Consider the following 27,534-nt stretch of genomic DNA (forward strand, 5'->3'; position numbering starts at 1 on the left):
ATACTACGAGCCCCTCAATGTTCAGCAGATGCACAATTTGATTTGTGAGATTAAATTTCTAAAACCGGATGCATTGTTTGCAAGTTGATGCCCCACCATTCAACTACCTCTAAGAAAAACTCTATGGATGAAACCTCAGATTTGCAAAATCTGCTTTATTCCATTTAATGCAATATGTTTTAGCCTCCAAAAAAAAACGCGGTTGTGAAAGGGGGTAACACCGAAGTCTGCTGCATTACTAAGAAGGCGCTCTGCCTGTGTGTAACCTCTCACCACAAAGAAAAACTCTTTATTCAATATATTGAAGTTAGCCTCACCTTGCTTAGGCCGTAGACCACAATCAGATGTAGTTCCAAAAGGCCCTTGAGAGTGCTTCTTCACAGCTCACCTCCAGACAGGTAATGTGTCTCTTCCTAGATCCGCACACTCCTCCATGCCCGTCCCCTCACCCGTGTTATCACTCATGCCGCATTGGTCAATGGACCTGTACTATCTGCTAAAGCGATTACACTGACAAGGTTGCTGTTTGAAACTGCTCCTCCGACTGTGCCTAAGGCTCTACTAAAACATTTTCTCTAACATGAATTACATACTTATGTCCATCTTCAGTTGTGTAAATGCTGAAAAGCCTGCAACAGTGTTACTCTTCACTCGGAGCAAGCATGCATGCTGCTTTTGGGTCTGTGAGATTTCGATGAGGGGTCATTAGCCAACAGGGTGAAGCAATTCTCATACCAAGAATATGCACAGCCTTACATGTTGTGACTAACTTTCTCATCATAACAGTTTTTTAAAAATAAGTAATGACAATAATATTTTTATTATTACATATAGTTAAAAACAAAATCCAATTCCCAACTTGATGATACCAATTTTCTTACCCGTATAAGGATTAAAAAACTGAGTCGTATTGCTCTGATTTGCACCATTTACGTACAAGCCTTTGGGAGGGCTCTCAACCTGTTCTACTGTCTCAACAGGCGGTTCCTTTAAGTTCTTAGTGAATCGAGAGCTTTAAAAAAAAAATTTAACCTGAATATCTGAAGTTCAGTCACACTCAAGTCAACGGACGTAGCTTCTTAGGATGAGGGGTTCATGCTGCTCTGTAATGTGCAAGAGATAATAGAAGGTCAGAGAAAGGTCTTCGGGATTTCGTTGGCTCTAACGAGGATCAGGTTTAAAGAACTTGGCAGCCAGACTGTTTCAAGCGGTCTCTGAAATGGGTCTTCTTAGTTTTCTGTGTTGAAGACACTCTAAAGTGTATGTAACTCGATTCAGGATATACTCACTATGGAATTATTTTTGTCTGTAATTAACTTGATCTCCTGTGTCATCTTCATATTTAGTTGTTCCACGGCTCGGACATGCTCACATGCCACTCTTGACCCTTTGTTTGTCTTTAGCACATGTTTCACCGGACACTTCACATCAGTCTGTTTTCTTTTCATCGTAGGGATCACCCAGGAGAGGATTGAGGACGCCAGATCGGCCACGGAGCTTCAGATGATGGAGGACATCCGTAAGCTGGTTCAGGCGGGCGCCGACGTCAACACTCAAGATGACAATGGGACGAGTTTGGTAAGGCTGTTGTCTAGCAGGGCTTCATGGTGGGTAGGTGCATGGTGCATCGCTGGATCACTGAGAAGTCCCAGCACATGCCAGGATGAACATAACAGTAAATAAAGCTGGGGGAAGGCTGTTCCTCCTTGGATGCTGAGATATTTGGGCATCGGCTTTTAGCAGTTTGACTCTCTTGCTATATTTGACAGGGAAGAGAAGATCTCACTGTAAGATCTATACGCAAATCTATTGCAAACTATAATCATTTGCTGTCAGCAGAGATCTATGGCCTCGATTCTGAGATGGCCATTAATTGAACTGAAGGAAGAGATACTGATCCCGGAGTCACCGTTTCCGGTCTGGATTCCAACCGTAGTGACCAACCATGATGAACTGTCAAGACGTAGAACAGGTATTAACAAACTAGACCAGGAATTATTGGCTCCAGTTCTGCAAGTGGTTCTCGATCATGAGAATGACTGAGAGAGTCTGGCTTATTTATTTAGCATGCTTCACTAAGCAGCTATAAAAAGTCACTGCTGTCTGGAAAAGTAAAAAGAAGCATCTCTCATTTCGGAATTTGCTAGAAAATCTTCTCCTGCTCCCATGTTATTTCAGCAATTAGAAGAACACTTTTGACAAAAGAAAACAACCACGGCTGACCACTGGTTCAGCACCTCAAACCTAGTATGTACAATGAGTAGAAATCCTGTGCACAATTCTTCCAAAGTCCGCCGCAGAAGGACTCCACTGAAAACCAGATGAAGAATCACTTTTAACAAAAGAGGAAGGTGCACCAGTAAAAAGTCCAAACTTGATAATAAGTCCTTAGAGTTCCTTTTAATTTTTATGTGTGTTTTTTCACAGAACGAGAAATCAGCCAACGCGTTTCGTTCTTTAAGGCAAGAACTTCTTCAGGGCTATATTAGGATGGTGTAAGTAAATATAAATGCAGGTCATCAAAAAGTGAAAGATATAAATATGTCCATGTCATCAGAATCCCATGATACGAATTCGAATATGTATAATGTGTAGATTCCAACACACCAATTCAGATAAGAAAAAGCGTGAGACGAGTAACGTCTGGCTAGGATTTCTCGTTATATGAAAAAACACATATAAGAATTAAAAGGAACTCTAAGGACTTATTATCAAGTTTGGACTTTCTACTGGTGCACCTTCCTCTTTTGTTAAAAATTAGAAGAACACTTACCGCTCCCCCTTTTGAAATTGATGTACAGAGATTTGTCGAGATATTTCTCAATGCGTTGATCCAGCTACAATCAAATGTTGTTTCTGTGAGTGCTGATGGATTCCAGTTCCAAATGGTGTACATATCATCAGCGTTGGCAGCTCGCTTATGAATGTTGGGTTGCTTGAATAGCTGGTGGAAATGGTAGATGGATCTTTCTGAATTGCATCAATATATGAATCTAAATTGTGAAGAGTAACCCATAGCAATGAGACATATCATGTCAGTAGCTGAAGGCACATGCAAGGCATGTCCACCTCTGAGTGGGTAGTTAACCATCTTGTTTTGTTGCATTAGATGTATTTACAGTGTGAGTTTGAACTCTTGGTGCAAGTCCATTGTGTGAATAGCAGGCTTGTAGGGAGTTGCTAGGAAGTTGTCCTAACCACTAGAAGACTCAGAACCTGGAGGCTGCAGAGTGGGTTAGGTGTTGTCAGAAGCTTGTGGTTGGTGAGTCCAAGATTTTGAGTTGGTGTATAGCTTGATACAGTCCACACCAACTCGAAACCTGGCTATGGGCCAGGTTGTTTATTGAACTGAGTACTAATATCAGTTGTTAAGGCTCCGTTGTTGGCAGTGAGCCAATGGCCTGGTGTAAGTAGGCAGGGGAGGGGTGTAGGAAGGTTGAATAGAGTGCAGGTACCAAAGTTTCGGACTAGTTGAAGAGGTAACCGATTGATGGTTACAGTAGTATAGTATCAAGAGGACCTGTGCATTAACGAGTGGTTTGCCTGTGTTGAAAAGTATCTGTGAGCGGATCTTTGTATGTTAAGTAATTGAAAGCATGCAGTGGCCTCTATAGCAGTGATGAAAGCTTCCATCCTCATTGATGGGATTACAAGAACACCAAGGAATCTAGCTGATTAGGTGAAATTCAGTGCATTCACAGGGAAGTAGGATGGTATTGATTAAGGACTGATGTGGTGGATGAGGAAAAGTATATGATTTCAGTTTTGGAGGAGACCAAAATGGCACCCGTAGAGACGAACAGTGGCGGATACGGATAGCTGCGAAGTAGCCAGAGATGCTTATTTGGATGATAGGTGTAAACCTTTGGAAGGATAAGATTTGATAAGGAGGAGATTTTCATTGGAGAGTTGATGTCTAGTGAGAACTAAGATGGCCAAGAACTGACCCTTGTGATACACCTACTCGGAGTGGAGTGAATGCCGATGTCTGAGTCGCAAGAAACCATACACGAGTGTCCGGCATGAACAAGGCCAGTGTTACCTAGTGAGTGAGGAGAGGATAGTAGTGTTGGATGATCAACAGAGTGAAAGGAATCAGATAGGTTTAGTGTAAGAATGGAAGAGGGTAGGTTTTGATGTGTGGTGGTGATGTTTGATGTGTGTATGAGTCCTTTTTTAGGTCTCGCCTGAGCCGGCGCGCATGCGATGCTCTGTGACGCTTCTAGTAAGGACTTCCAACAGGCGCCACACGCTAGTGCGTGTGTTGTTTTTTTTTTGCTCAGACGCTATTGGCCTTTGCATTCGTCTTTCTAAGAAAGACAGCACGCAATTGGCCAAAGGCGGGTGCATGTTCCGCCTTCTCTCTCCCCTGGTCTAGGGAGCTCGGGAGCGAGCAGCGGCCCCGCACTGTGCCTGCTGCATTCCTGAAATTCTTTGCAGTGCGCGCGTGTGCACCACTTGCGTTTTTTTTTTCTTTTCTTCTAGCGTCTTTGCAGTCGTGCCGGACGAACAAAGAGAGCCCGATGCTGTTATTTTAAAGGCAGCTTTGCTTCCTACTCTCCTGTACCCTCTTGCCCCTAACAAGAGTGCCAGATGTCTTCACCTGAGATGTTTCTCCGAACCCCGAAACTATCCGAAATTGCAAGACGAACATATGAAGCCCGGTTCTGCTCTTTTAAAGGCGACCGTCCTCCCTTCTGCCCTGTATCTTCATGCCCCCTTCAACCCTGCAAGATGTTACTTTCGAAGAGTGCCGCATAACTGCATATGGGGTGTGTGCTCAAACCCAGAAACCGCCAAAATCCGCAAGACGAATACACGGAGCCCGGCTTAACTCTTTTAAAGATAACCACTTCCACTCCTGTACCAACCTGTCAAATTGAGGTTTCTCTCCAATTGCCCTTTCCACTGACGACATCATAACTCCATTTCCCCAACTCTGCATATTTCAGAATGGCTACCTCCCCACAACTGGCCCGCGTGCAAAGGGGAATCAGAAGCCGGCCCCGTAAAATCTCCCAATGCGCGCCCCCAAAGAGTAGAAGATACACTTATGCATGGGATACATAGTATAGTCTGCAAATATGCCCTTCCCTTAAGCAACACCGAGCATTAAACACGGAGCTTCTCCCATCCTTCTTATGAAAGGACCCCAGCCTGGGAGTTCCCAGCACACAATGCACACGAGGGCAAATAGCAGATGCCTTATTTGCGATTACACCGCAGCGCTGCAAAACCTTTGCAATGCTATTACAGGATTGCAAAATACACCTTTTTATTCCCAAGAGTACCGCTTCCACCTCAAACACAACAAATCCACACACACACGAAAAGAGTCGGCTATTTAGCATCAACGACCAGTGTTGCGAAATGTGTGCAAATCAACAGCGTGCTCGAAAATGTCTGGTTTAACCCAGATTGTTCCCAGACGGATGTAGCGCCCCAAGTCTTAAACAGAGACTCAGGGTACTTAATGCCTTGTGCCCCATCTCCAGGAAGAACTCCACCAGACCAAAGCACACTCGTATTTATTGCTCAATGCGATTGCTTGTAAAAGACCCCTCTCCAAACAAGCATTGGCATAGCCAATAGGTCTCACCTTTGGAAACTTATATGTATTTAGTTATGCAGGTCAATATCCTTGGTCCAACAACATCAACTATTGGATGTCTAAACACTTATAAGGTCTCAAAGGCGAGACTTTTTGGCTATGCCAATACTTGTTTATAGAATGGAGGGTCTGAAAACCTGGTAAGTGGGTGTTCAGTAGGCATTCTTGAGGAGGGATACGGGGTGAGGTGGTGAAATACCGATCAGTCTCATATCTTAGAAAAGAACGAAAGCTGAGATGCTCGGTGATAGTTGGCTGACGAAGAGGGTTTAGCAGTAGTCTTTTTCTGGAGAGGTGAATTCTGCTGATTTGGAGCATGTGGGGCGGATGCCTCTAGTGAGGGAGTGGTTATTGGGAGTAGTCAGACAAAGCATGCTGTCGGATGTGCATTTTAGAAAGGTGATAATCTGAGAGCTGCAACTGTCAGGAGACGCAAAGGGAGGCTTTGTGACTTTTATTACAGGACGGAGTTCTTGGGTGAGATTGGCATGAGGTGGTTGTGTTGGAGGGTGGTGGTGAAGTAGTGTGACCAGGGTATCCCTGATGGCAGTGAATTTTTGGTTGAGCCTACCAGTCAGTGCATGGCCTATTGTGGGCTTAGTGCCCGGCCATTGCTTACCATTGGTTGGTTTTATTATCACTCCTGTTTTCTCGTTTTTTATTTGTTGCCTTGTGTTGGAATTGCCTTCCTCTCCTGTGCTTGTCACTCCACCGGAGCATATCCTCTTTACTTGTGTCCTTCCGATGCTTACTTTTCTGGAACTACATTTTTCTTTTTGGTTAAGCAATTTACGAGTGTGCACGTGTTTTCCACCTTTCTCTCATGTATTTCTCTTCTCCCCCCTCTGCTGTGCTCCATGTTAATCCCTCTCACCCATGTGCATCTCCACTGCCGTTCTCAGTGTTGTCTTTGCTGTGGTGTGCTTCCCCCTCGCATTGCTTTCTCGCTCATGTGCGAGTGCTGCTTTCCCCTCTCACCTTCCCCATTGCTGCTGCCACCCAATCCCGCTTGCTGTCTCCAAACAGATGTGTATATATATATATATATTATGGCGACAAATGGAGTAAAGTAAAGTCATCTTAGCACTTACATCGGGTCTGTGTCCATCTTTTCGGTGTGGATTTTGCCGACTGTGGAGAAGAAAGTGATATATATTATATATATTATATATTATATATATTATATATTATATATTTATTGCTTTGCACCAGACAACAAAGTCCTGGCAGCTTATATGCCTTGGAAGAGCTTTAGCACTACTTATATATATATTTTTAATTTATTTACCGATCCATCTCGAATCAGTACATTAAAACAACGGTGCCTGCATCATTTTATTGGTGTGCATGCATAAAAGAGCACGAGCATGCTGACATAATGACGTGGCTGCGTTGTATTTTTGTTTTTGTTCTGTTATTTTTCAGCTTTTTGCTTTGCTACACTGCTTCTTGCTGAGGCTGCATAATATGGCCATGGTCACACCTATTGACTTTGCCAGTGCTTGTTTAGGAGCAGTATGCAGCATAATCAATGGCTAGTATTGATGGAAGATTAGTGAGAGATTTTAGAAAACAGAATGGGGTGTTAAGAATCTGGAAGGTGCAAATAGTTCAAGAATGGCGTCAAGTTCTTTGAAGAAGTGGACTGTTGCGCCTGGGGCGGCAGATCCATAGTGGTAATGCTTGCTTTGACTGACGTACTGTGGTATTTAAATGATAATGGGAGTTTGGCTGGTGTGGGAGTGACAACTTTAGTGAGGGATTTTCTGAATAGAATAAGCACACCCCACTGTGTTCTGTAGATGCGTTGGGTATGTGGGAATGGATCCAGGTCAGGGTAGAGAGCAGGGGTGGTGTGGTTGATCATTGGCGATGGCAGTAAAAGGCAGTGGGGCTGGTGAGAGCTGAAAAGTTCAGCTCTAAAGGTCCTTTTAGGCCGACTGATCTAGCACTCCATAGGCAGAATGAAAGCCAAAGTTTGTTGTGTGTCTTGTGTCATGGTTTGGTAGATTGTGTAGTCATTGGTCTTCGTTCGCAGAGGATGTGGCTTGTTTTAAGTTAATGCTGCACAATGTGTGTGGGCAGAGAGAGTGACAATGTCTGAGTGAGAGATGGTGTCAATGAGTGATAGAGGGTGGTGAGGTAAGTTGTGTGTGCTGGCGGCTTGGGGACTCCCTCAAGGTCCAGGATGAGAGAGGATAGGATAAAACACGGTAAGTGTGTGATGATAGTGGAGGTGAATCACCAGTCAGAAGAGGCATGAAGTGGCTGTTACCCTGAGGATCACTAGCACACAGAAAGTTCTGGTACATCTTTAAATATAGAGTCTAGACTGGTCCTTACCTGTAGCACGAATGTTCTATCGTGTCTGATGCTCTTTCCAGTTTTTTGAATAGATAGCGCATGGACTGACAGACACTTGTCCTTCTGGACAGGACACAGGCATAGTCTTGGTCTGTTTGATAGCTGGTGGAGCAGAGTTACTGGTGCTAGGCCACACGCTACTAGAAGCCCAAAATAGCCAGAGACCCATGTTGAAATCCTTTGCTGCGAAACACCCGGGCGAGGTTGCCCAGGCAGCAACGATGTGTAAGGGACTAATGGGCGAACATGGCCGGCAGCTGGCGGAGGACGATACATCTGTAAATGCAGACTCGCCTCCTTCTGAGGTCTCATGCATATGTAAATGCTGCCCCACCCACTTCTGAGGTCTCATACATATGTAAATACAGCCACACCACATTCTAGAGTCTCACGTCTGTAAATGCAGCTGCACCCCCTTCTGACATCTCATACATATATAAAAGTAACTGTACCCCTTCCAGGGCCTCATTCATATGTAATGCACATGCATCCACTACTGAGGCCTTATACAAATGTAAATGCACCCGCACCCCCTTCCAAGGCGTCATACATTTGTAAATGAAGCCACATTCCCTTCTGAGGTCTTGTGCAAATGGAAATGCTGCCCCACCTACTTCCGATACATATGTAATGCAGCTGCATTCCCTACTGAAGTCTCATACATATGGAAATGCACCCCCCCCTTCCGGGTTCTCATGCATATGTAAATGCTGCCCCACCCACTTCTGAGGTCTCATACATACGTGCAGCCACTTCTGAGGTCTCATACATATGTAAATGCTGCCCCACCCACTTCTGAGGTCTCATACATATGTAAATACAGCCACGCCACATTCTAGAGTCTCCCGTCTGTCAATGCAGCTACACCCCCTTCTGACATCTCATACATATGTAAAGGCAGCGTTACCCCTTTCTGAGGTCCATTCATAAGTGAATGCAGCTACGGCCCCTTCTAAGGTCTCACACATATGTAAATACAGCCACATCTCATTCTGAGGTCTCCTACATATGTAAATGCACCCTCATTCCTATCTGACTGCTAATACAAATGTGAATGCAGCCCCTTCTGTGGTTTCATGCATATGTAAATGCAGCCACGCCCCCTGTAGAGGCCTCATACATATGTAAATATAGCCCAACCCATTCTGAGGTCTCATACATAAGTAAATGTAGCCACATCCCCTTCTGACGTCTCCTACATGTGTAAATGTAGCCGAACTTCCTTTTGAGGACTCGTACATATGTAAATATAGCCCCACCCCCTTCTGACATCTCCTACATATATAAAAGTAACTGTACTCCTTCTAGGGCCTCATTCATATGTAATGCACATGCATACACTACTGAGGCCTTATACAAATGTAAATGCACCCGCACCCCCTTCCAAGGCGTCATACATTTGTAAATGAAGCCACAGTCCCTTCTGAGGTCTTGTGCAAATGGAAATGCTGCCCAACCTACTTCCAATACATATGTAATGCAGCTGCATTCCCTACTGAGGTCTCATACATATGGAAATGCACCCCCCCCCCCTTTCCGGGTTCTCATACATATGGAAATGCCACCCCACTCACTTCTGAGGTTTCATACATATGTAATACATCTACATGCCCTATTGCGGTCTCAGATATATATGTAAATATAGGCGCACACCCCCTTCTGAGAAGTTATACATATGTAAATATAGTTGCATTCCCTTCGGAGGGCTCATACCCTGTTTCGGGGTCTCATACATATGTAAATAGATCCACACTCCCTTCTGGTGTCTCATACATATGCAAATGTAGGGCCATCCCCATCTGAGGTCTCATACATAGGTAAGCATAGCCCCACCTCTTCTGATGTGTCATACATCTGTAAATGCACCCACACCCTCTTCTGAGGTCTCCTACATCTGTAATTGTAGCCGCATCCCCTTCTGAGGTCTCATACATATGTAAGCATAGCCCCAACTCTTCTAAGGTTTCATACATATGTAAATGCACTCACACCTCCTTCTGAGGTCTCCTACTTCTGTAATTGTAGCCGCACACCCTGAGGCTTCATACATATGTAAATGCAGCCCTTCCTCCTTCCAGGGTCTCATACATATGGAAATGCTGCCTCAGCCGTTTCTGAGATCTCATACATATGCAAATGCAGTGCCACCCCCTTCTGAGGTCTCATACATATGTAAGCATAGCCCCAACTCTTCTAAGGTTTCATACATATGTAAATGCACTCACACCTCCTTCTGAGGTCTCCTACATATGTAAGCATAGCCCCACCTCTTCTGAGGTCTCATACATATGTAAATGCACTCACACCTCCTTCTGAGGTCTCATACATATGTAAGCATAGCCCCACCTCTTCTGAGGTCTCATACATATGTAAATGCACTCACACCTCCTTCTGAGGTCTCATACATATGTAAGAATAGCCCCAACTCTTCTAAGGTTTCATACATATGTAAATGCACTCACACCTCCTTCTGAGGTCTCATACATATGTAAGCATAGCCCCACCTCTTCTGAGGTCTCATACATATATAAATGCACTCACACCTCCTTCTGAGGTCTCATACATATGTAAGCATAGCCCCAACTCTTCTAAGGTTTCATACATATGTAAATGCACTCACACCTCCTTCTGAGGTCTCATACATATGTAAGAATAGCCCCACCTCTTCTGAGGTCTCATACATATGTAAATGCACTCACACCTCCTTCTGCGGTCTCATACATCAGTAATTGTAGCCGTACCGCCTTTTGAGGTCTCATACGTATGCAAATGCAGCCCTTCCTCCTTCCAGGGTCTCATAAATATGGAAATGCAGCCTCACCCGTTTCTGAGATCGTATGCAAATGCAAATGCACTGCCACCGCCTTTTGAGGTCTCATACATATGCAAATGCAGTACCACCGCCTTCTGAGGTCTCATACATATGTAATTGTAGCCACACCGCCTTCTGAGGTCTCATACATATGTAAGCATAGCCCCACCTCTTCTGAGGTCTCATACATATGTAAATGCCCTCACACCTCCTTCTGAGGTCTCCTACATATGTAAGCATAGCCCCACCTCTTCTGAGGTCTCATACATATGTAAATGCACTCACACCTCCTTCTGAGGTCTCCTACATATGTAAGCATAGCCCACCTCTTCTGAGGTCTCATACATATGTAAATGCACTCACACCTCCTTCTGCGGTCTCATACATCAGTAATTGTAGCTGCACCGCCTTCTGAGGTCTCATACATATGTAAATACAGGCCTTCCTCCATCCAGGGTCTCATAAATATGGAAATACAGCCTCACCCGTTTCTGAGATCTTATACATATGCAAATGAAGTGCCACCCCCTTCTGAAGTCTCATACATATGCAAATGCAGCCCTTCCTCCTTCCAGGGTCTCATCAATATGGAAATGCAGCCTCACCCGTTTCTGAGATCTTATGCAAATTCAGTGCCACCTCCTTCTGAAGTCTCATACATATGCAAATACAGCCCTTCCTCCTTCCAGGGTCTCATAAATATGGAAATGCAGCCTCACCCGTTTCTGAGATCTCATACATATGCAAATGCAGTGCCACCCCCTTCTGAAGTCTCATACATATGTAAATGCAGCCCTTCCTCCTTCCAGGGTTTCATAAATATGGAAATGCAGCCTCATCCGTTTCTGAGATCTCATACATATGTATTGCATCCGCCGCCCCATCCGGGGTCTCATATATATGTAAATGCCATCACAGCCCCTTCTGAGTTTTCATACATTTGTAAAACTCCTCCACTCACTTCTGAGGTCTGAGCTTCTGAGCTCTCATATCCCCTTCCCGGGTCTCATACATATATAATTAGAGCCACAGCCCCTTCTTGGGTCTCATACATATGTAAATATAGTTCCACCTCCTTCTGAGATCAAATACATATGTAAATGCCGCCACTCCCCTTCTGAGCACTTATGCATATGAAAATGCAGCCATGCCACTTCCTGGGCTCTCTGCCGGGTTAGTGGGCATGTAAGTGAGTCAGGCTTGACGACATGGACAGTGAGCAGTGAAGGTGACCTGACCGCTGTTGTGTGCGTCTCTTTCAGCTGCACATTGCATCGGCAAACGGGTACCTCGGGGCGGCGGACCTCCTGATGGAACAGAAGGCCCGGGTGAACATACGAGACCACGATGGGTGGGAGCCCCTACACGCCGCTGCCTGCTGGGGACAGGTGAGTAGCACAGGCGGCCACATGTGTGGTACACAACTGCAACAAGCCGTTGTATTGTATGTGTATGTATTTGTGTGAAATGAGGTTTACTGGTGTTGATCACAGAGTCAAAGGGGCGGCCCATGAGAGCCACATATTGCTGGTAAAAATAAGTGTAAGGGCCATTGATGCACACCTGTTGATGCTCATAACTGTGGACTGGAGCAGTTGCTCCTGAAGGGTATTCTCAGCCTGATGATCCATCCATCCATCATGCGATATCTTGACCACCATAGCTGAACTCCATGTGGATACCATACCGCGAGCAGACATCTCCGGACCCTAGACGTGCGGTCAGACTATACCATGAAAGAGTTCTTGCATCTAGTTGCTAATTTTGGTACTGTCACGTGTGCCTAGAACGCCACTCAAGCTCACAGTTCACTTGGCCATCACTTTTCACCACTTGACCAAGGGGGATCAGAACATGAAGAATCCAGCCTTTATGTTGAGGTCCTGGATATTGCGATTAAAGCCAAACGATCTCGTGCTGGAAAGAATCTGTCCTTGTTCGATTATGTGTGCTCGTTCGTACTTCACAGAAGCCAGTATGTCTTGGTTGTAACAGTCTTAAGGAACATCTGCGTGCACAAGGAAGTATTTGAAGATGCTTCTCTGGTCTTCGGCTCCAACAAAACTAAAGAGGATGGCTCATCTTATCCGAATGTCCGCCCCTACAAAGTTGTACATTTATAGGATCCTCTCTGGTACACATTGATTCTGTCATTTCAATTTCAGCTGGTCACTCAGTCACAGAGGGGAGCCCCTCCTTAAGGGGCACTGGCCTGTAGGTATGAGTTCCGATCTTCGGCGTAGGAGCGGAGCTTCAGTCCGTGGTCCCAAAGCAGACTCGTGGGTAGCCTGAGTGTCCAGACAGTGATATTGAAGGGACAGCGGCACTCCTTGTCGTACATTGTAGTGCACATGAACAGTGGAAGATGATAACACCTACATTGTTACTGTCTGTACAGTGCTTGTCAAAGGCTGATCCATACCCGCCCAGACAACCAAAGGTAGCGGTGTCAAACTCTATGCTAACAAACTCATATCCTCGTCTCTGGGGACGGGGAGGACTTCCGAGGTATCGAATCCTGATCCTCAACCTTTGGACCCTGTCCGACTCTGGTTCTAGCACTAAGGAATTAGGTTCCTGGTTCTCAATTGTCTGTGGTCAACGTGTCTAGTTCATGGTATGTTAAATACCTAATTTTCCTATACAGTTATCTTACAATGGGCAGAAACCATGACAAGTCCTGACCTTATCAACTAGACTTTTCCACGTCAGTCCCCTGTACTTATGGCTTACTTCATGGCATTATAAATGTGATGGTCCACACAGAATCACTTAGGTGGACATTGGAACCTATTCACCACTCACCTGTGGTTGCCTATGTATTGCTAGTCACTTATGGTTCAAAGCGGTTTATGTCACCCATATGGTGTTTTTTATGTCCAGACCTTCTTTTCCCATTATCCCCATGCTCTTCATAAAGAATTCTATAGACTGGATCTTGGTTATTTCATGTCCAAAGAGGACTAGAGGAGATGAGTTGGACATTTCTGTTTTCTTGATCAAGAGTTCAGTTCCTTTCTTAAGAACATGAACGCCGTAGAGAACCAGCTGCCATTTTAATCCTCTCCAAGGTTGCTGTTAAAAAAGGACAGTCCTGCTGTTTTGCCCCAGTTTTGCATCCCAGGTCACCTTCACAATGCCACTTGTACACCAAACATATCACATTTCCTCTCGAGTCCCCCATCATGTGAGGGCAACTCAGTTAGTAATTGATTCAAGAGATATTACCTTGTAAATGGCAGGAGAACTGAAAGTTGTACTTTTCTTACTTGAGAAGCAGAATGTCGTACCGCTCAAGCTGCAGTACATCGTCATTATCACCCCTTCCTTTGCTGTTGTAGATGGAAATGGGCCATTTCACCATCCTATAAATACAGAGGACAATGGAGCTTGGACTTCTGGCAGTTAAACTATCTTGAGAGTGGGCTTGTATATTTTTCGCCAGTGGTCCTTCATTATGGCACCAGGTGACACTAAAAGATTTGAGATTCTGAGTCCCAAAGAAGTGTCTAACTCATACACCCCCCTACTCAAAAGAGCAGAAACACCTGGAAATAGTTCTGGTCAGGGCAAGCGAAGGGTCTTCTATATGAGGATATACAGGACCGCGCTCCCTGGCAAGAAGAGGGCCATTTTCAGCTGATTTCTGGAGGCACGGTGGATGTCCCTGTTTATTTGCTGATTGCCAGGTGATCTGTCTGGAGCCAGTGGGCCAGATCTGTGCTCTGGAGAGTACCCAGGGAACACAGAGGGTTTTATCCAATTATATTTAACAGTGGAAAGCTAGGAAAGAGGTCTATCAATGCAAGGTGGCGATAACCGTGGGATATGTTATCTTGTATCTGATCATGCTCACCTGTGGATCACTGAATAAACATCTTATTCATCTGTTGAGGAAGCCTCTTTGCCTGAGTTTGCCAACAAATGAGCAAATATGAAAAACAGGGTGCGTAGAGAACATGCCCAGCGTTTAGCTGCCTTTCAGTGCTCTGTGTGTGGTATGATGTTTGGTATGTTGTGTATGCCATAGGAGTCTGAACTGCTGTCAGCAGGACATCCGAAGGAGCAGGGCAGGGAGGTCAATTCATCAGAGAACTTCCTCTAAGAAAGCTCTAATGCACATGTAACTCTCTTGTATGCAACAGTTCACAATGTCTACTTCCCTACCTTTTTGTACTGCGAAATTAGCTACACATATCACAACTAGATCTTGGCAAAATGTCAATATTCTTCACAAAATTCTTCAATTTTGCGTTATGTAAAATATGTGAAATTATGCGATAATCCAATTATCTTAACTTATTTAAGTGACCGTCCACTAAAGAAAGTCTCATGAGATGCAATCAAGAGACCGGTAGGCTCAAAAGATGCATTGGTCTGAGATATTTTCTGCTCAAACCGATCTACTGCTATTGCATGATTTCTTTTTTTATTATGAGGTACGTTCAAGTCCTCATTTATGCACACCGAGGTCAGCCATTGCTTTGAATCCACCTTCTCAGCTGATGAAAAGTGTAAATTGCAGGCCGAATGATGATACGAAGATCTTAAAACAGCCATTGAAACTGAACAAATGTAACCCTTAAACGGCTGAAAATTGCCATGGAGATGTATAGTTTCCTCTGAGAAAACTCAACTTTGAAGCAAAGACTACAGTTGCTGTGACCCTTAAAATTGTATTATGTAAGACACTAACAATACTACCCACACATCCCTTGCTGATAGATTCCAAATGCAGTTTTGCGTGGGTATGACTTGATACCTCTTCCAACCTTCTGACATCCTCTGGAGCTGCTGTTATGGAGAAGCAAGGAGTAGTGGGCGGACGGGTGTCTATGGTGGCAATAAATGCTTGGAGTCAATAGCTGGGGGAGGTGTGAGGGTGCAATGAATTGTATTGAACACTAGTGTGTGATCACTGCAGTTGCCAAAAATTTGATGGTGTTTCATTATTGTACATGTTTAAATTAAATTCAGCTGCATTATTAAACGTGATATAAGTTGGTATTAATTCTGTACTTGTATCAATTGGCCTACATTTGATCAGCTTACAAGGAGCCTAGACTGGTTTTACTTTTAGGAAATTCATCTCTGAGGTATATATGTCCACAGATAAGAGTTTGTGTCGCAGAGAAATTGCCAATACCTTAAGGTGTCATGTCCTAGCCCAGGTCCAGATGTCCTCGTCAGCATAAAATAATGATTTTGCTTTTGCAGGCTCATCTCGTGGAGCTGCTGGTGGCCCATGGAGCAGACCTGAATTCGAAGTCGGTGCTCGATGAGACGCCGCTGGGTAGGTACCACACCATCTGGCATCGAGCAAGAAACACCAAGTCGAGCCTCCATTCTCATGCATGCTCAGCCTCCAATCTACTCTCTTCCCTCTCTCACTATCTCAGACCTTCTCTAAATCTTTTGACTGATTCCCTTGACTACTGCTCCTGGGATGAGTTCCATGCGTGGCCACCTTCCTTGTCAAGGGTACCTTCTTGCACTCTCTACCAAACTCCCTTTCATGGTGAATTTCTTCAGGTTGCTGGTACCATTCTGTGGGACTCTGTTTTTGTAGATGTTTCAGATCAACATCATACATAAGTCACTTATATTGTAATGGTAAGACATACCGGTGAGCTCACACTCTTGTATTCTTCTTAAGGTTATTCAGGTCTTTCCTCCCTCATGGAATATTTGATGACATATAAATTGGTTGAACTACACTTGCTACGTGGCAGCATTTAAAGGGATCTATGGGCTAGTTATGGGTTGGATGGGCAGCGCACTGGGGTCACTCGGTAGGGGTAGACAATCCTTCCAGCAGAGAATGGCCCACCAGCTTTAGACCATCACTGTCTCAGCAGGGATCTATTTTTCGAAAGTGCTTCTGCGGATAATGCACTTTTAGTAAATCCAGATCCTAAGTGTAATTGGATGCTAAGTATTTTTGTGTCCGGCTTGACATTCGTTAAAAAAAAAAATGTTTTTTAGAAAAAAAGTATATGTGGATATTTCTGTCATTTCTTGCCTGCGACCGCATGTCTTGGATGGCCCCCTGAAGATGATCCAGGATCCTGTGGCAGATGGACCACAAAGGTTTCAGACAGAGTAGCCACCGGGGTTTCGCCCGTGGAAAGATGGTCAATTCTCCACCTCTTGATGCCGTGGTGGAACCGCGAGTATGACCGTGCTCCCGCTTTACCTAACTCTAAATGAGGTCCCATGCAAGGGTCTAAGTGAGTTATTAAGAGAAATATGGAGAGGTCAGGACATGTAGCAAGACCTATATTCAAAAATGGTTAAAAAATGTAAAACGAAGACCTAGAAAACATTACTTTAATTCCAGGATTTTTTTTAGCTGAAGTATGCGGAGAATTCTTAGGTGTGTGAAATCAAATCATACAGAACTAGCCAGCATCCCTTCTTCGATACAGTGGGAAGCACGGTGCAGGTCACACATACAACACTCTTGGGGATCAGCACCACAAGCACAAAATAGATTGACAATTGGCTATGGGAGCGGCTTGATAAGTTACTTGTATTGTAAAATTTACTGAGGGCTTGGTGTTGTATTAATCCTTCTCACTCACAAATATAGTAATATGCTGATCTGATCTCCAAGTTTTCTTCAGTTGTTGGAGTTGTGTCCAGTTCTTATACAATCTTTAACTTGTCGCAAGCACCCTTTAGGTGACATGTGCTAGTATGCTGTATTATGGAAATATGAGATATAAGGCACTCCTGAAAAGGATCAGGTATAAAGGTACAGAAAAACCAACCTTTGCCAGCTAATGTGGTTCTGTGGGGAAAAAAGTACAATATTTGGTTCTTGAAGAGCCCACGTCAACGTCTATCAGTAAATTCACATTTTTGTATGTTCACAGCGTTGTAGTAGACACTGGTGAACTCGTAAAAATTTATCAAGGTCAGGCATCCTTTGGGAATATGTTATTTATGTAGCACAGATTTCATGGGGTATCTGCGAAGTACTGGACATTAATGCGGGATACAAGGGTCACGAACATCAACTTGAACTTTACACCTCGAACTGCACAATCACTATATTTTACAGTTACAATAGTATTGCATTGATTACATATTTACAAATCTAGGCACACTAAGATTATGCAATTTGCCGCTGTCACTTAATTGTCACTCATGGGCCAGAATCAGGGTTAGAATCCACACCCTCCCATTTTCCAACATTTACCACGTACGCACTGGACCACATTTAAACAAAAAAAGATTGAATAAAGTGGCTTCGGCCTTCAAAAAAGGAGGCTGAACAGGGACATTTTAATATGCAAACTACTACATTTTGTGTTCTATATCAATTAGACTTGCACCTCTTCGAGCCCCCAAAAAGTCGATTTACCATTGCTGTGATTTGAACCTGTTCTTTCTGCACTTATGAAGTTCTGCAGACCCTTAAAGGAATATTTACATTAATACTTTCCTGTTAATATATTGTATAATAGGTGAGTAGTATTTTTCGAACCTGACACTCCTTCAGATTCCCAGTTCCTGGAAAATCTTTCATATGGCTGGGTGTTTTTGGTGCTTGGACATCCGTTCCTTCTTCTATTGCCAAACACGACCTAGAGTTATAAAAACTTCACGCAGCCAGAGACAGTACAAAGTTCTCTTTAAAAGAACCCCCACTTGTGTTCTGCTAGATAAGTAGCATGGCCCGGCTCGTTTGAAGACTAGCATTTTATTGTCAGAGTGTCCTTTAAAAGGGCCGTGCGTTGAATTATGTCACAATCCGTCTAAAACCCAAGCAGACGTCATCAAACAGAGGAACATTCTAGAACGCCCATTAATGGTGATTGTTAAAGATGCAAGACTGAATAAAGGGGACTGTTGTTTTCACTTCACGTCACAGCCCCTTTAAGATGGAGGCTCTTAACTCACCATTTTATTGTGCATCTCCTACTCTCGCCACACAGATGTATGCGGCGACGAAGAAGTCAGAGCCAAACTCCTGGAGCTGAAGCACAAGCATGACGCCATCATGAAATCCCATGACAAGCACAAGTCTGCGCTTCAGCGACGCACCTCCAGTGCTGGGAGTAGAGGGTGAGTGTGTGTGTAGATAGACATGGAGGACTCTGTGTGAGCGTCACAGCAAAAAGAGCAATAGGGATTCAGGGAAGACGCAACAAAGGTTGTAGCATAGGTAGGTGATGAGCAGGGATGGAATAGAGATAAGACTTAAAGATAGGAAGCAGAAATAAGCACCAATAGTTAGTGTTAAGAGCCACAGATGAAAATGTGAATTAATGTGTGTAGATCTTTTGGAGAGGACGGGTTAAGCAGAAAAGAAAGAGAGGCCTAATATAAAGCCAATGTTAATGTAGGTGGCAGGTAGTGTGTGCTCACACATAATCTTCTGCTACCATAACTTTAGAGTTTCGAGTAACACTGGGAAGTAGTCAAAGACTACGTTCGAGGGGATGCAAGTGCACTGTGGGCTAAATGTATTGCTTTTGCTTGGTTTTCCAACTTAAATGTCTGTTTCTTTTCTAAGTTTTATTGTGAACTTGGCAAGCTTTCATAGTGATCTCTAGACATGAGTCTGATGCTAAGGCTTTTTAAATCCTCCAGATTAAAGAACCATAGACTATTGACTATCCTTAACCCATGGTTACAAAAACCCATGTTTTAACTTATGCTGTCTGCAGGTTGCTGGCCATTTAGTGCAAATTGTGGCAATCTGGCTTTCTTCCCATGCACATAAAACAAGCGTAAGTCATGGAATTTGGAAACTTTAATGCATAAGACTGGATGTGAAACAGGATATATAAGAGATGAACAATACACAAACCATTTGCTAGAGAATCATCTTTGACAGCAGCTGAGGCCTGCACTGAAAGTATAACCAAAGGTGTAATCCAGGGTGGTAAAGGTGAGGCGATTTAAGAAACTAACTTAGACTGAAGAGAGAACAGGTGTAAGGCAGTAAGAATGTAAATGTCCTGTAATATATGGCGGTTTATTGACAACCCGAAGTTCTTTACAGGTGCTGATTCAAATGTCTTTAATAAGCCTCAGCTAGTCAGTGCGGACTGAGACGTAGGAAGGGCACAAGGAGACAATCAGACAGATTAATGCACCAGGGCAGAGGAAAAAACATGACTGCTGGGGTGGGTTATCAGAATGTTGGGCACCTGCTGACCTTGAAAATGATTTTGCTACTCCATGTCTGATCCCCACAGAAAGGTGGTACGGCGGGTGAGCGTGACGGAGCGCTCCAACCTGTACCGAAGAGAGCACGCGAAGGAAGCTATTGTCTGGCAGCAGGTTCAGCAGCGTGACAGCGAGACCGAGCTAGAAGACGAAGACCGGCAGACGAACTCTGAGCTCCAGCAACAAACTTCGGCGAGTCCACATATCACCTGAACGAAACCAGGAGTGCTTGAGCCTATCACATAGAGTCTGTCACTCATCCCTCCCATTGCACTGTTTTCTGTGTTTATCCCATGTCACGGTCAACTTTTAGCATACCAGTGCCATTTTGGTATGTCTGAAAGCTTTTGGTTAGGCGTTACTTTGCCAAGGCCAACTTAGAGGGAAAACAGTGAATGTGGATATACACTCAAACATGCTTTTTCAGCCATCTAAACGCTCAGCCATCGAAGATGGGAATAATAACAGTTAACAGACCGAAATGTAAAATATTCACTTGTGGTACCCTCACGAAGGCTCTAGGGTATGAGCATCCTCCGCAATGAAATGCTAGTAGCCACTGGGTGCCCATCCAGGTGCACTTCCAGTAGAACGGTCTGTGCCTATGACATTTGATATCCTGTCTTACTCTCCGCTATACCATCTCATCACCCACCACTAGTTCTGTAGGGTAAAATTTATTCCAAGTGAAACATCACCAACATACCTAAGGTGTAGGCTGCCCAGTAGCTACCATGCCTGTCAAGATCTATACAGGGCAGGCTGACACCGCTGTGCTATGTTGTTGCTTGCCTACATGCTTGTTCCGTAAAGATGTGTACCCAAGCGAATGAATATGATAGTGACCGCGCGCCGTCCTACAGACCTGAGACCTCCTGGATATCTGCCGGGCGAGCAGAACGCCTCTTGAATAGCAGATTGTATTAGTTGTAACAATTAAACACTACTCCTTGATACAACTTGATACATGTACACTCTGCAGACTCAAACCCCTTACGCGTCCTCTGGCTCTCCACGCGTTGTCCAATTGCTACCCTGGGCGGTATCAGACGTTCTCCTCCACACTTATTTTTCTAGCTGACTGCCAGCTTCTGTGTTGGGCTCCTCCCCTTCTTCTTACCGCATGCTTGTAGACAGGCTGGTCACGCCAAGCTCATTTGTTCATAGCAGACCCTCACTTTCTGAGGCTGACCACTCTAACCCAGCTACATGCCCGCAACTTACTTTGTTTGTATTTTTCTTATTTCAGTTTTTGAAATGTCATTTTTTTTAACTTACAATCCGTAAAAGAGCCAGAGAATATTCTTCCGGCTCTGCCAGAGTGGGACTATGCAAACGGTGTGCTCCCTGAATAATGAAGCTAGACTATCAAGCTATGCAAATATCAGGGAGAAAATGTAAAATCCCAAATATTGAAAGGTAATTGTAGATTTTCTCTGCCTAAATCCAAATTTGTGTACCTTCACAATATACATATTTTCAAGGTACGTAGATGTGGAGTTGGGAATAGTAAATCTACGGTTCCTCTATGTGCAGTTACCTTTCGACATTTCGATCTTCGATAGTACTGCTAGTCTGGAGTTCCCCAGCCCTCAGTACAAACCCACGCACCATGTTCTGCCTTCCATATGTAACACAGTAAAACGGACTGGGATATGGGAAGTGAGTGCGCACGTTGAAGAGTGGGGCCTGCTTGACGCGTACGCACCTCCATACAAATTTGATTTCTTTGATGTGCAAGAGATGTTCTGGTCCCCTTCCCTCGCCTGCGTCTAGGACATTCCATAGACCTGGAGGAAGTGGAGATTAGGGACGTCTAGCACAAGAAGGATGACTGAGTAATTTTGCTCAGTTGGAGTATTTTTACAACACTGCTGCCTGCATTGTAGGACTAATTGTGAATAAGGAGATAGCAAGATGCTGGAGAGTATTCTCGTCTGATGCCTTTGTCATTTGGACAGATTGTCCGTATGAATGTGTCGACTTCTGTGCAAAGGCTCCCTAAGCTGAGTGATCACAGCTTTATTGTTCTCACAAGGTACACAATAATCCCACGCATAGTAGCAACTATAATTTTCACATCCACACATTTTCAAAAGGGCAGCAAGAAGTGAATTAACAAAGTAAAATCGTCAATTTTTTTCTAGGTACTAATATGTTGCAGTTTATGCACATTGTGGCTGAGAAGGGTTGAGATGACTGCTCACTATGTATTTTTTTCAGTTACAGAATTCCCCAGCGGGTGATGCAGGCCGGCAAGCTTCATCTATCGAAGGAGGGGAAGCAGATGGAGCCGAGCAGCAGGGCTCGCCAGTGGCCCAGAGGAACGGCAGTGCGGGCACCATGGTGGGCCTTCCGGCAAGGCACACCTACTCCAAGAAGCTGGACCGCAGTGTTTCCTACCAGCTGGCCACCCACCAGGAGATGTCCACTGACCTAAGCAACGAAAAGTCTCATCACACCCTGGCAGACCTCAAACGGCAGCGCGCAGCTGCCAAGCTCCAGCGGCATCACCCCGAGGACTTTCCGCCCAGTGATGGGATGGACGTGCCGCAGAGCCCAACTGCACCAGAGAGGAGGCCTTTAGATGTTGAACAGAACTCAATTTTTTATTCGGCAACAAGTGGGGACCCCCCACTCTTAAAATTGGTGGCCCCCATAGAAGAGCTCCCCCCAGAGAAGAATCGATGCTGCTCTTTGATGTGACAAGAAGGGTTGGGGCAGTCGAGCTCTGTTTGGGCAGTGTCCACAGTGGCGCATGTGTCTGCTGACAATCAGTATAGTTGTGCGTTCCTACTTCCATTGCAACGCTCTGTTTACCTCCATGCAACAGCATGTCTGATGATGCGAGTGTACGAGTGGCCTGCTTACCTTTGTGGGTGTCAAGCAATATAGGGGAGTAAGGTGCAGAAATGCATTTCAAGCATGGATATAGTTATATAGAAAGTTGCGACTGAGTGACACGCACATCACGTCCATGATATAGGGAGTGAGGTGCAGCAATTAATTGTAAGCAAGGATATAGTTGTACAGAAAGTTGCAACTGAGTGACACGCACATCGGGTTCACGATTGCTTCTATGAGCCACGAGAACTTTAGGGTCAGAGTATGAGCAAGCGCTGCTTGTTGATGTGGTCTGTTGAAGTCAGCAGGCTAGTGTTGTAAGCGACACAGGACAGCCCTCGAGATGTTGATCAAACCAACTTCTGATCTTACACTTTCGAGGACTGGTGCTGTGCCTGGATCTTTGATGACCTCCTTAAGTAGCGAATGAGAGTGCAGTCATGCAAACCTTTCACCCTTCTCTTCGGAATCACCTTGAAAATTAAGAAACACTTGCCTTAATTAATAAACTTTGAACATTTATACTGTAGAAGTTCAGAAACCAACATGCCGTTTCCTCAGGGAGGTACGCACTGGGGTCCATTTCACCCTGTCACGCGTTGAGTCAATGTTCGCCGTTCTTCTTCGACCTTGCATCTTCTTTGCCTCCACTGCAAGGTCCGTAAATGGGTTCAGTAGTGTCTGCCTTGGCAAGTTTCGGATATGAGGTGGGCTTAACACCGCGGCGTGGTTCAAGTGTTAACCAACCCACCATGAAAGAGGTCTGCAAAATGTTTGTAACCCATGCAAGTGTTGTCCGCGTCTCTTCAGTATCTTAGCTGTATCCGGGCCAGCCCACAGCTCCTGGAGAGCTCCTGTCATTATCCTTTCGAGTGGGTGGGAGTCTGTGTGGACGATGGACAACCATACATTGAGGACTTGACGTCAGGGACCAAGGGCATCTCCTGGCTATACGTGGATAGCAGATCCACAGAGATGTCCACGAGATTGCGCCTTTACTGTACTTTTTATATGAAGCACTACCATTTTTGATCACAAAATCTATATTTAAAGCAAAAAAGAATTATATAGTGTTGATATTTTAATAAGAAATCCAAGTTGTCTATTTTGGTGAATCATCAGCTTTGCTGAAGCTCTGAAGTTTATCAACGCCCTTTGATGATTATTTTTTTGCACATTTGCGTTAAAACAATGAAGTTTCCTCTCCGTCTGTGTCGAGTGTTTTCTTCTATTGTCTCTGTGCACTGATTTCAATGTGTAACTGGCGGGCGCTCTTCTATTTCAGTTTGGCCAAGACATGAAGCCTGGGTGTGGGGTAACATTGTTATCATTAGCAGTTGCTTTCTATGTATTTCCTGTAGAACAGTGTTACCAAAGACAAGGTTGGAAAAGTGATCTACAGTACAGGGCACTGTGGGCTTCATGTCCGCGTCACAGCGAGTTCTTTCGAACTGCGCGACCTTCGCATTCAGAATAGCACAAAACTTTTATAAGCAGATGGGGGAATTGGCACAGCATGTGAATCTATAAAGGATACAAGCTGCAAAATAATTGTATGCATCCTTTCTGCCACAATAAGAAATGTCAAGGTGTATCTAACACAAAACGGATAGTTCATGGCATCTCCCTAAATAGAAGCAGAACAGAAAAACTACAGATCAATGACCTTGGAAGAGTCTTACAAGCAGTGGTCGAATTGAGGGGAATCGGAGGGGCACCACGCACCCATACTTATTTCATTTTAGAAAAACAGTTCCTCTACTTTGTGTGAGAAGACAACTGTCCCGGGATAGTTCCTTCTGATTGTTGAAATGGTTCAGCGGAAGAGAGAGGTCTCCTATGCTGTAAAACTGAGGGAGGGGCAGACAGCTGAACAAGCCGTCCTGCCAGGGTGCCTGCTTCCCTGAAAGAAATGTAAATGTGCGCAATTGGTCAATCTTCAAATGTAATGGGTGCCTGGAAGCCGGTACTGTTTTTAATTGATGGAATCTCTTGAAGCTTCCTGGTGTCACAGATTTATTCTTTTTGAGAGGTAAGCTACCAGCTAAGCTGTGAAGTGTGTACTTTTAAAAGTCTGTTATTAGAAAACTTGCACTACGTACAGTCTGTTTTTTTTCTACAAATCTATATATTGGAAGCACTTTAAAAAAAATCTTAATCCTTTTTGCAAATTTTGTAGCAGCCTATCTTATACTGTGTGCAAGTTTAAAATAATGACTTACATGTTCACAGTGCTTTCTGTCACAGACTGGGACTATGCATCACTAAACATACGCAAGTCACGACTCTCCACTGCAACAACCAGGATTCAATTTTGTGGCTCTCTGGTGCAGTGCATTAACTAATAGAGGTTTCAAAATGTATGATAGTGCATTTCCCACCGATTAACATAACTTGCATTTAAATTTCATTTAAGCTGTGCGTGAAAGACAGAAAAAAGTTACAGAATGTTTTTTTTTTTTTAGCTTCGCCTTTGACCATGCCTGCTTGCTCACTCACCCTGCCCCCGTTGCACAGAGCATAACAGTTCCTATACTTTTTAAAATGCAATTTGACCACTGCGTACAAGGTGATGCTGCAGCCCTACTGAAGGCTCCTGGCATTAACAAAACAAACAACAGACTTGCTACACATCGACTCACCCATCCAAGGGGACCAATCTGTCATGAAGTTACAGAGGTTTTGAAAATTATTGTCCTGATATGATATTCTGTGATCACATTGCAGAGTCTGTGTTTGCGCAGCATCTGCGATGCGAGCCAAGAATATTTGTGGTGTGTGACTGATGTACTCATTTGGCACTGCTTTTGAGGTGTTGATACCTTCCAAAATACTGATAAATGTCCTTGCAAGGGGGGCACCCATACCACACCCCCTTTTCCTACCGATTCGCAGTGCAGGATCCTTTGCACTTGTCTGTTTTGCACTTTAAAACCTGCAGTTTTGCATGTCACAAATGAACCCTGTGCAGGTGGCTTCACGCCTAAATGCCTTGCAAATAACAAGGGCCAGTTTGAAAAAAGAAATATTAGTCTCAGCGGGAAGCCGGCCTAAGGCGATGCGAATCATATCAATGTGGTGGGTCGAGCCCTCCTGTAAGCACAGGCCCTGCTAGATTGAAACATATCTTAAGGAGTAACCCATTTTTCCGAGCAGCTAGCCAAGGGTCTCATTGTCAACAGTTGTCTGAAATATGATGATTGGAAGAAATGCTTTTATTTATTGTAAGCTTTACTAGTAAGTAGAGATTCCTAAAAACAGCCAGAGATTTTGTCAAATGTGCAGGAATAGGAGATATGCCATTAGCGGGCAATATTGACAACTACTTTGAATCTTTAATTGAGTATTAAAAGAATAAATTAGTAAGAACTTACTGGGACTGAATTTGAGTTAGCCGACTGGCATCCAAATGTTGGGCTGCAGAATGATCGAAACATTCACTGGGCAACTTGGATGCCGGTTTGATAGAAGACAGTCACTAGAGGACAGGACTCCAATACAAGTCAACATGAGTGTAGGGGGCTGGTTTAGTATATGGTGCACACTTATGTAAGTGTAGCACCCTGCACTATTCCAGAGAACCCTTATGGTGATTTTAGTTGTTTTAGACAACCATAGAAGGCTCTCTAAGTGGTAGCTGTGGAGAGCAGCCTTCAGGCTTAGTCGAGAACGAGTGTAAACCAGCTTGTTTTGCCAGTACTTAATATTATGGTGTAGGCTAAGTGAAAAAGAACCACACAGTGTAGTTATAGAAATATATATTTATTATGAACACTCACTAACACATTGATATATACCCTACCCAGAGATAGAATCACAATACACACAATACTTCTATAGTAGTACAGGTAAGTAGCACAAATACACAGTGGTCTCCAGGGGGAGACCAAACCAAATACTAATAATGTGGAATGCAAACCACAACCGAAGTCGGGACTGGACCCAGAAGACTAAGATGAGCCAGGGACCCAAGGAACCACCCAAGGAAAGTATATAGGTACCTTACAGGGGCCGTGTGCAGAGTGGAAACACAACCACATGCTCAACACAAGTCAACGGGGAAGTCGCGGTTGCAGTTTCTTAAGAAGGACTCTTCCCAGAGCACCCTGAAGAAACCATGTGGAAGATGGAATGTTGTAGAGTCACCCCACCCGTGGATACCCCTGGATACCCACACCAGGGAAACCGGGTGCCAGGTGTGAAGTGACATTGGAAACCAGCATAAACCACAATGAAGGACTTCAGTGAAGATGCCATTGGTGAAGAAGGTGAAAGACTCCGGTGGAATCTAAGGGTGGATTTTTGAAGAGGAGACCAATGACCATCGATGATGGAAGATGTAGGAGAGTTGACGGTGACCTTTTTGCTGCAGCTGTGAGGACCAGGCGACGCATTGGAAGCCAGGAGCCGTTCACGAGCTGTCCTACATCGGGAATCGAAAGCCAGGGGTTCACTGTCCAGCGGGAGCACAAACAAGCCTTGGCACCAGCAACAGATGCGGAAAACGGAGAAGGTGCAGTGTCGGGACCAGCAAGGTCCAAGGAACTCACCAAGTGCAGGAAAGACAGAGCAGAACTGAGCAAGTAGGGGAGCTACTGGAGCCAAAGAAGACCCTCAAGAGGACCCACAGGCCCGAGGAACAGGAGCTGCAAGAATGCACCAAAAATGCAGGCCCACGGTGCAGAGGATGTGGTGAGGACGAAGATCTTGGTAGCAGGAG

At 44.5% G+C, this 27,534-nt stretch overlaps 1 protein-coding gene across 2 annotated transcripts in view; it reads left to right on the forward strand.

Moving 5' to 3' along the window:
- Positions 1-24,020, forward strand: part of PPP1R16A (protein phosphatase 1 regulatory subunit 16A) — a 339,253-nt gene extending 315,233 nt beyond the window's left edge. The window contains exons 5-10 of one of the 2 annotated variants that reach the window (XM_085604570.1): positions 1,454-1,578; positions 12,050-12,175; positions 16,005-16,080; positions 18,731-18,860; positions 20,000-20,162; positions 22,194-24,020. In XM_085604570.1, coding sequence (XP_085460696.1) covers positions 1,454-1,578; positions 12,050-12,175; positions 16,005-16,080; positions 18,731-18,860; positions 20,000-20,162; positions 22,194-22,676 — 1,103 coding nt within the window. In that variant the 3' untranslated portion in view covers positions 22,677-24,020. The remainder of the gene's footprint in view (positions 1-1,453; positions 1,579-12,049; positions 12,176-16,004; positions 16,081-18,730; positions 18,861-19,999; positions 20,163-22,193) is intronic. The other variant, XM_085604571.1, reaches the window with a different exon arrangement.
- Positions 24,021-27,534: the final 3,514 nt, after the last annotated feature.

The sequence above is a fragment of the Triturus cristatus genome, chromosome 5_1, assembly GCF_964204655.1.
Source record: "Triturus cristatus chromosome 5_1, aTriCri1.1, whole genome shotgun sequence".
Lineage (NCBI taxonomy): Eukaryota > Metazoa > Chordata > Amphibia > Caudata > Salamandridae > Triturus > Triturus cristatus.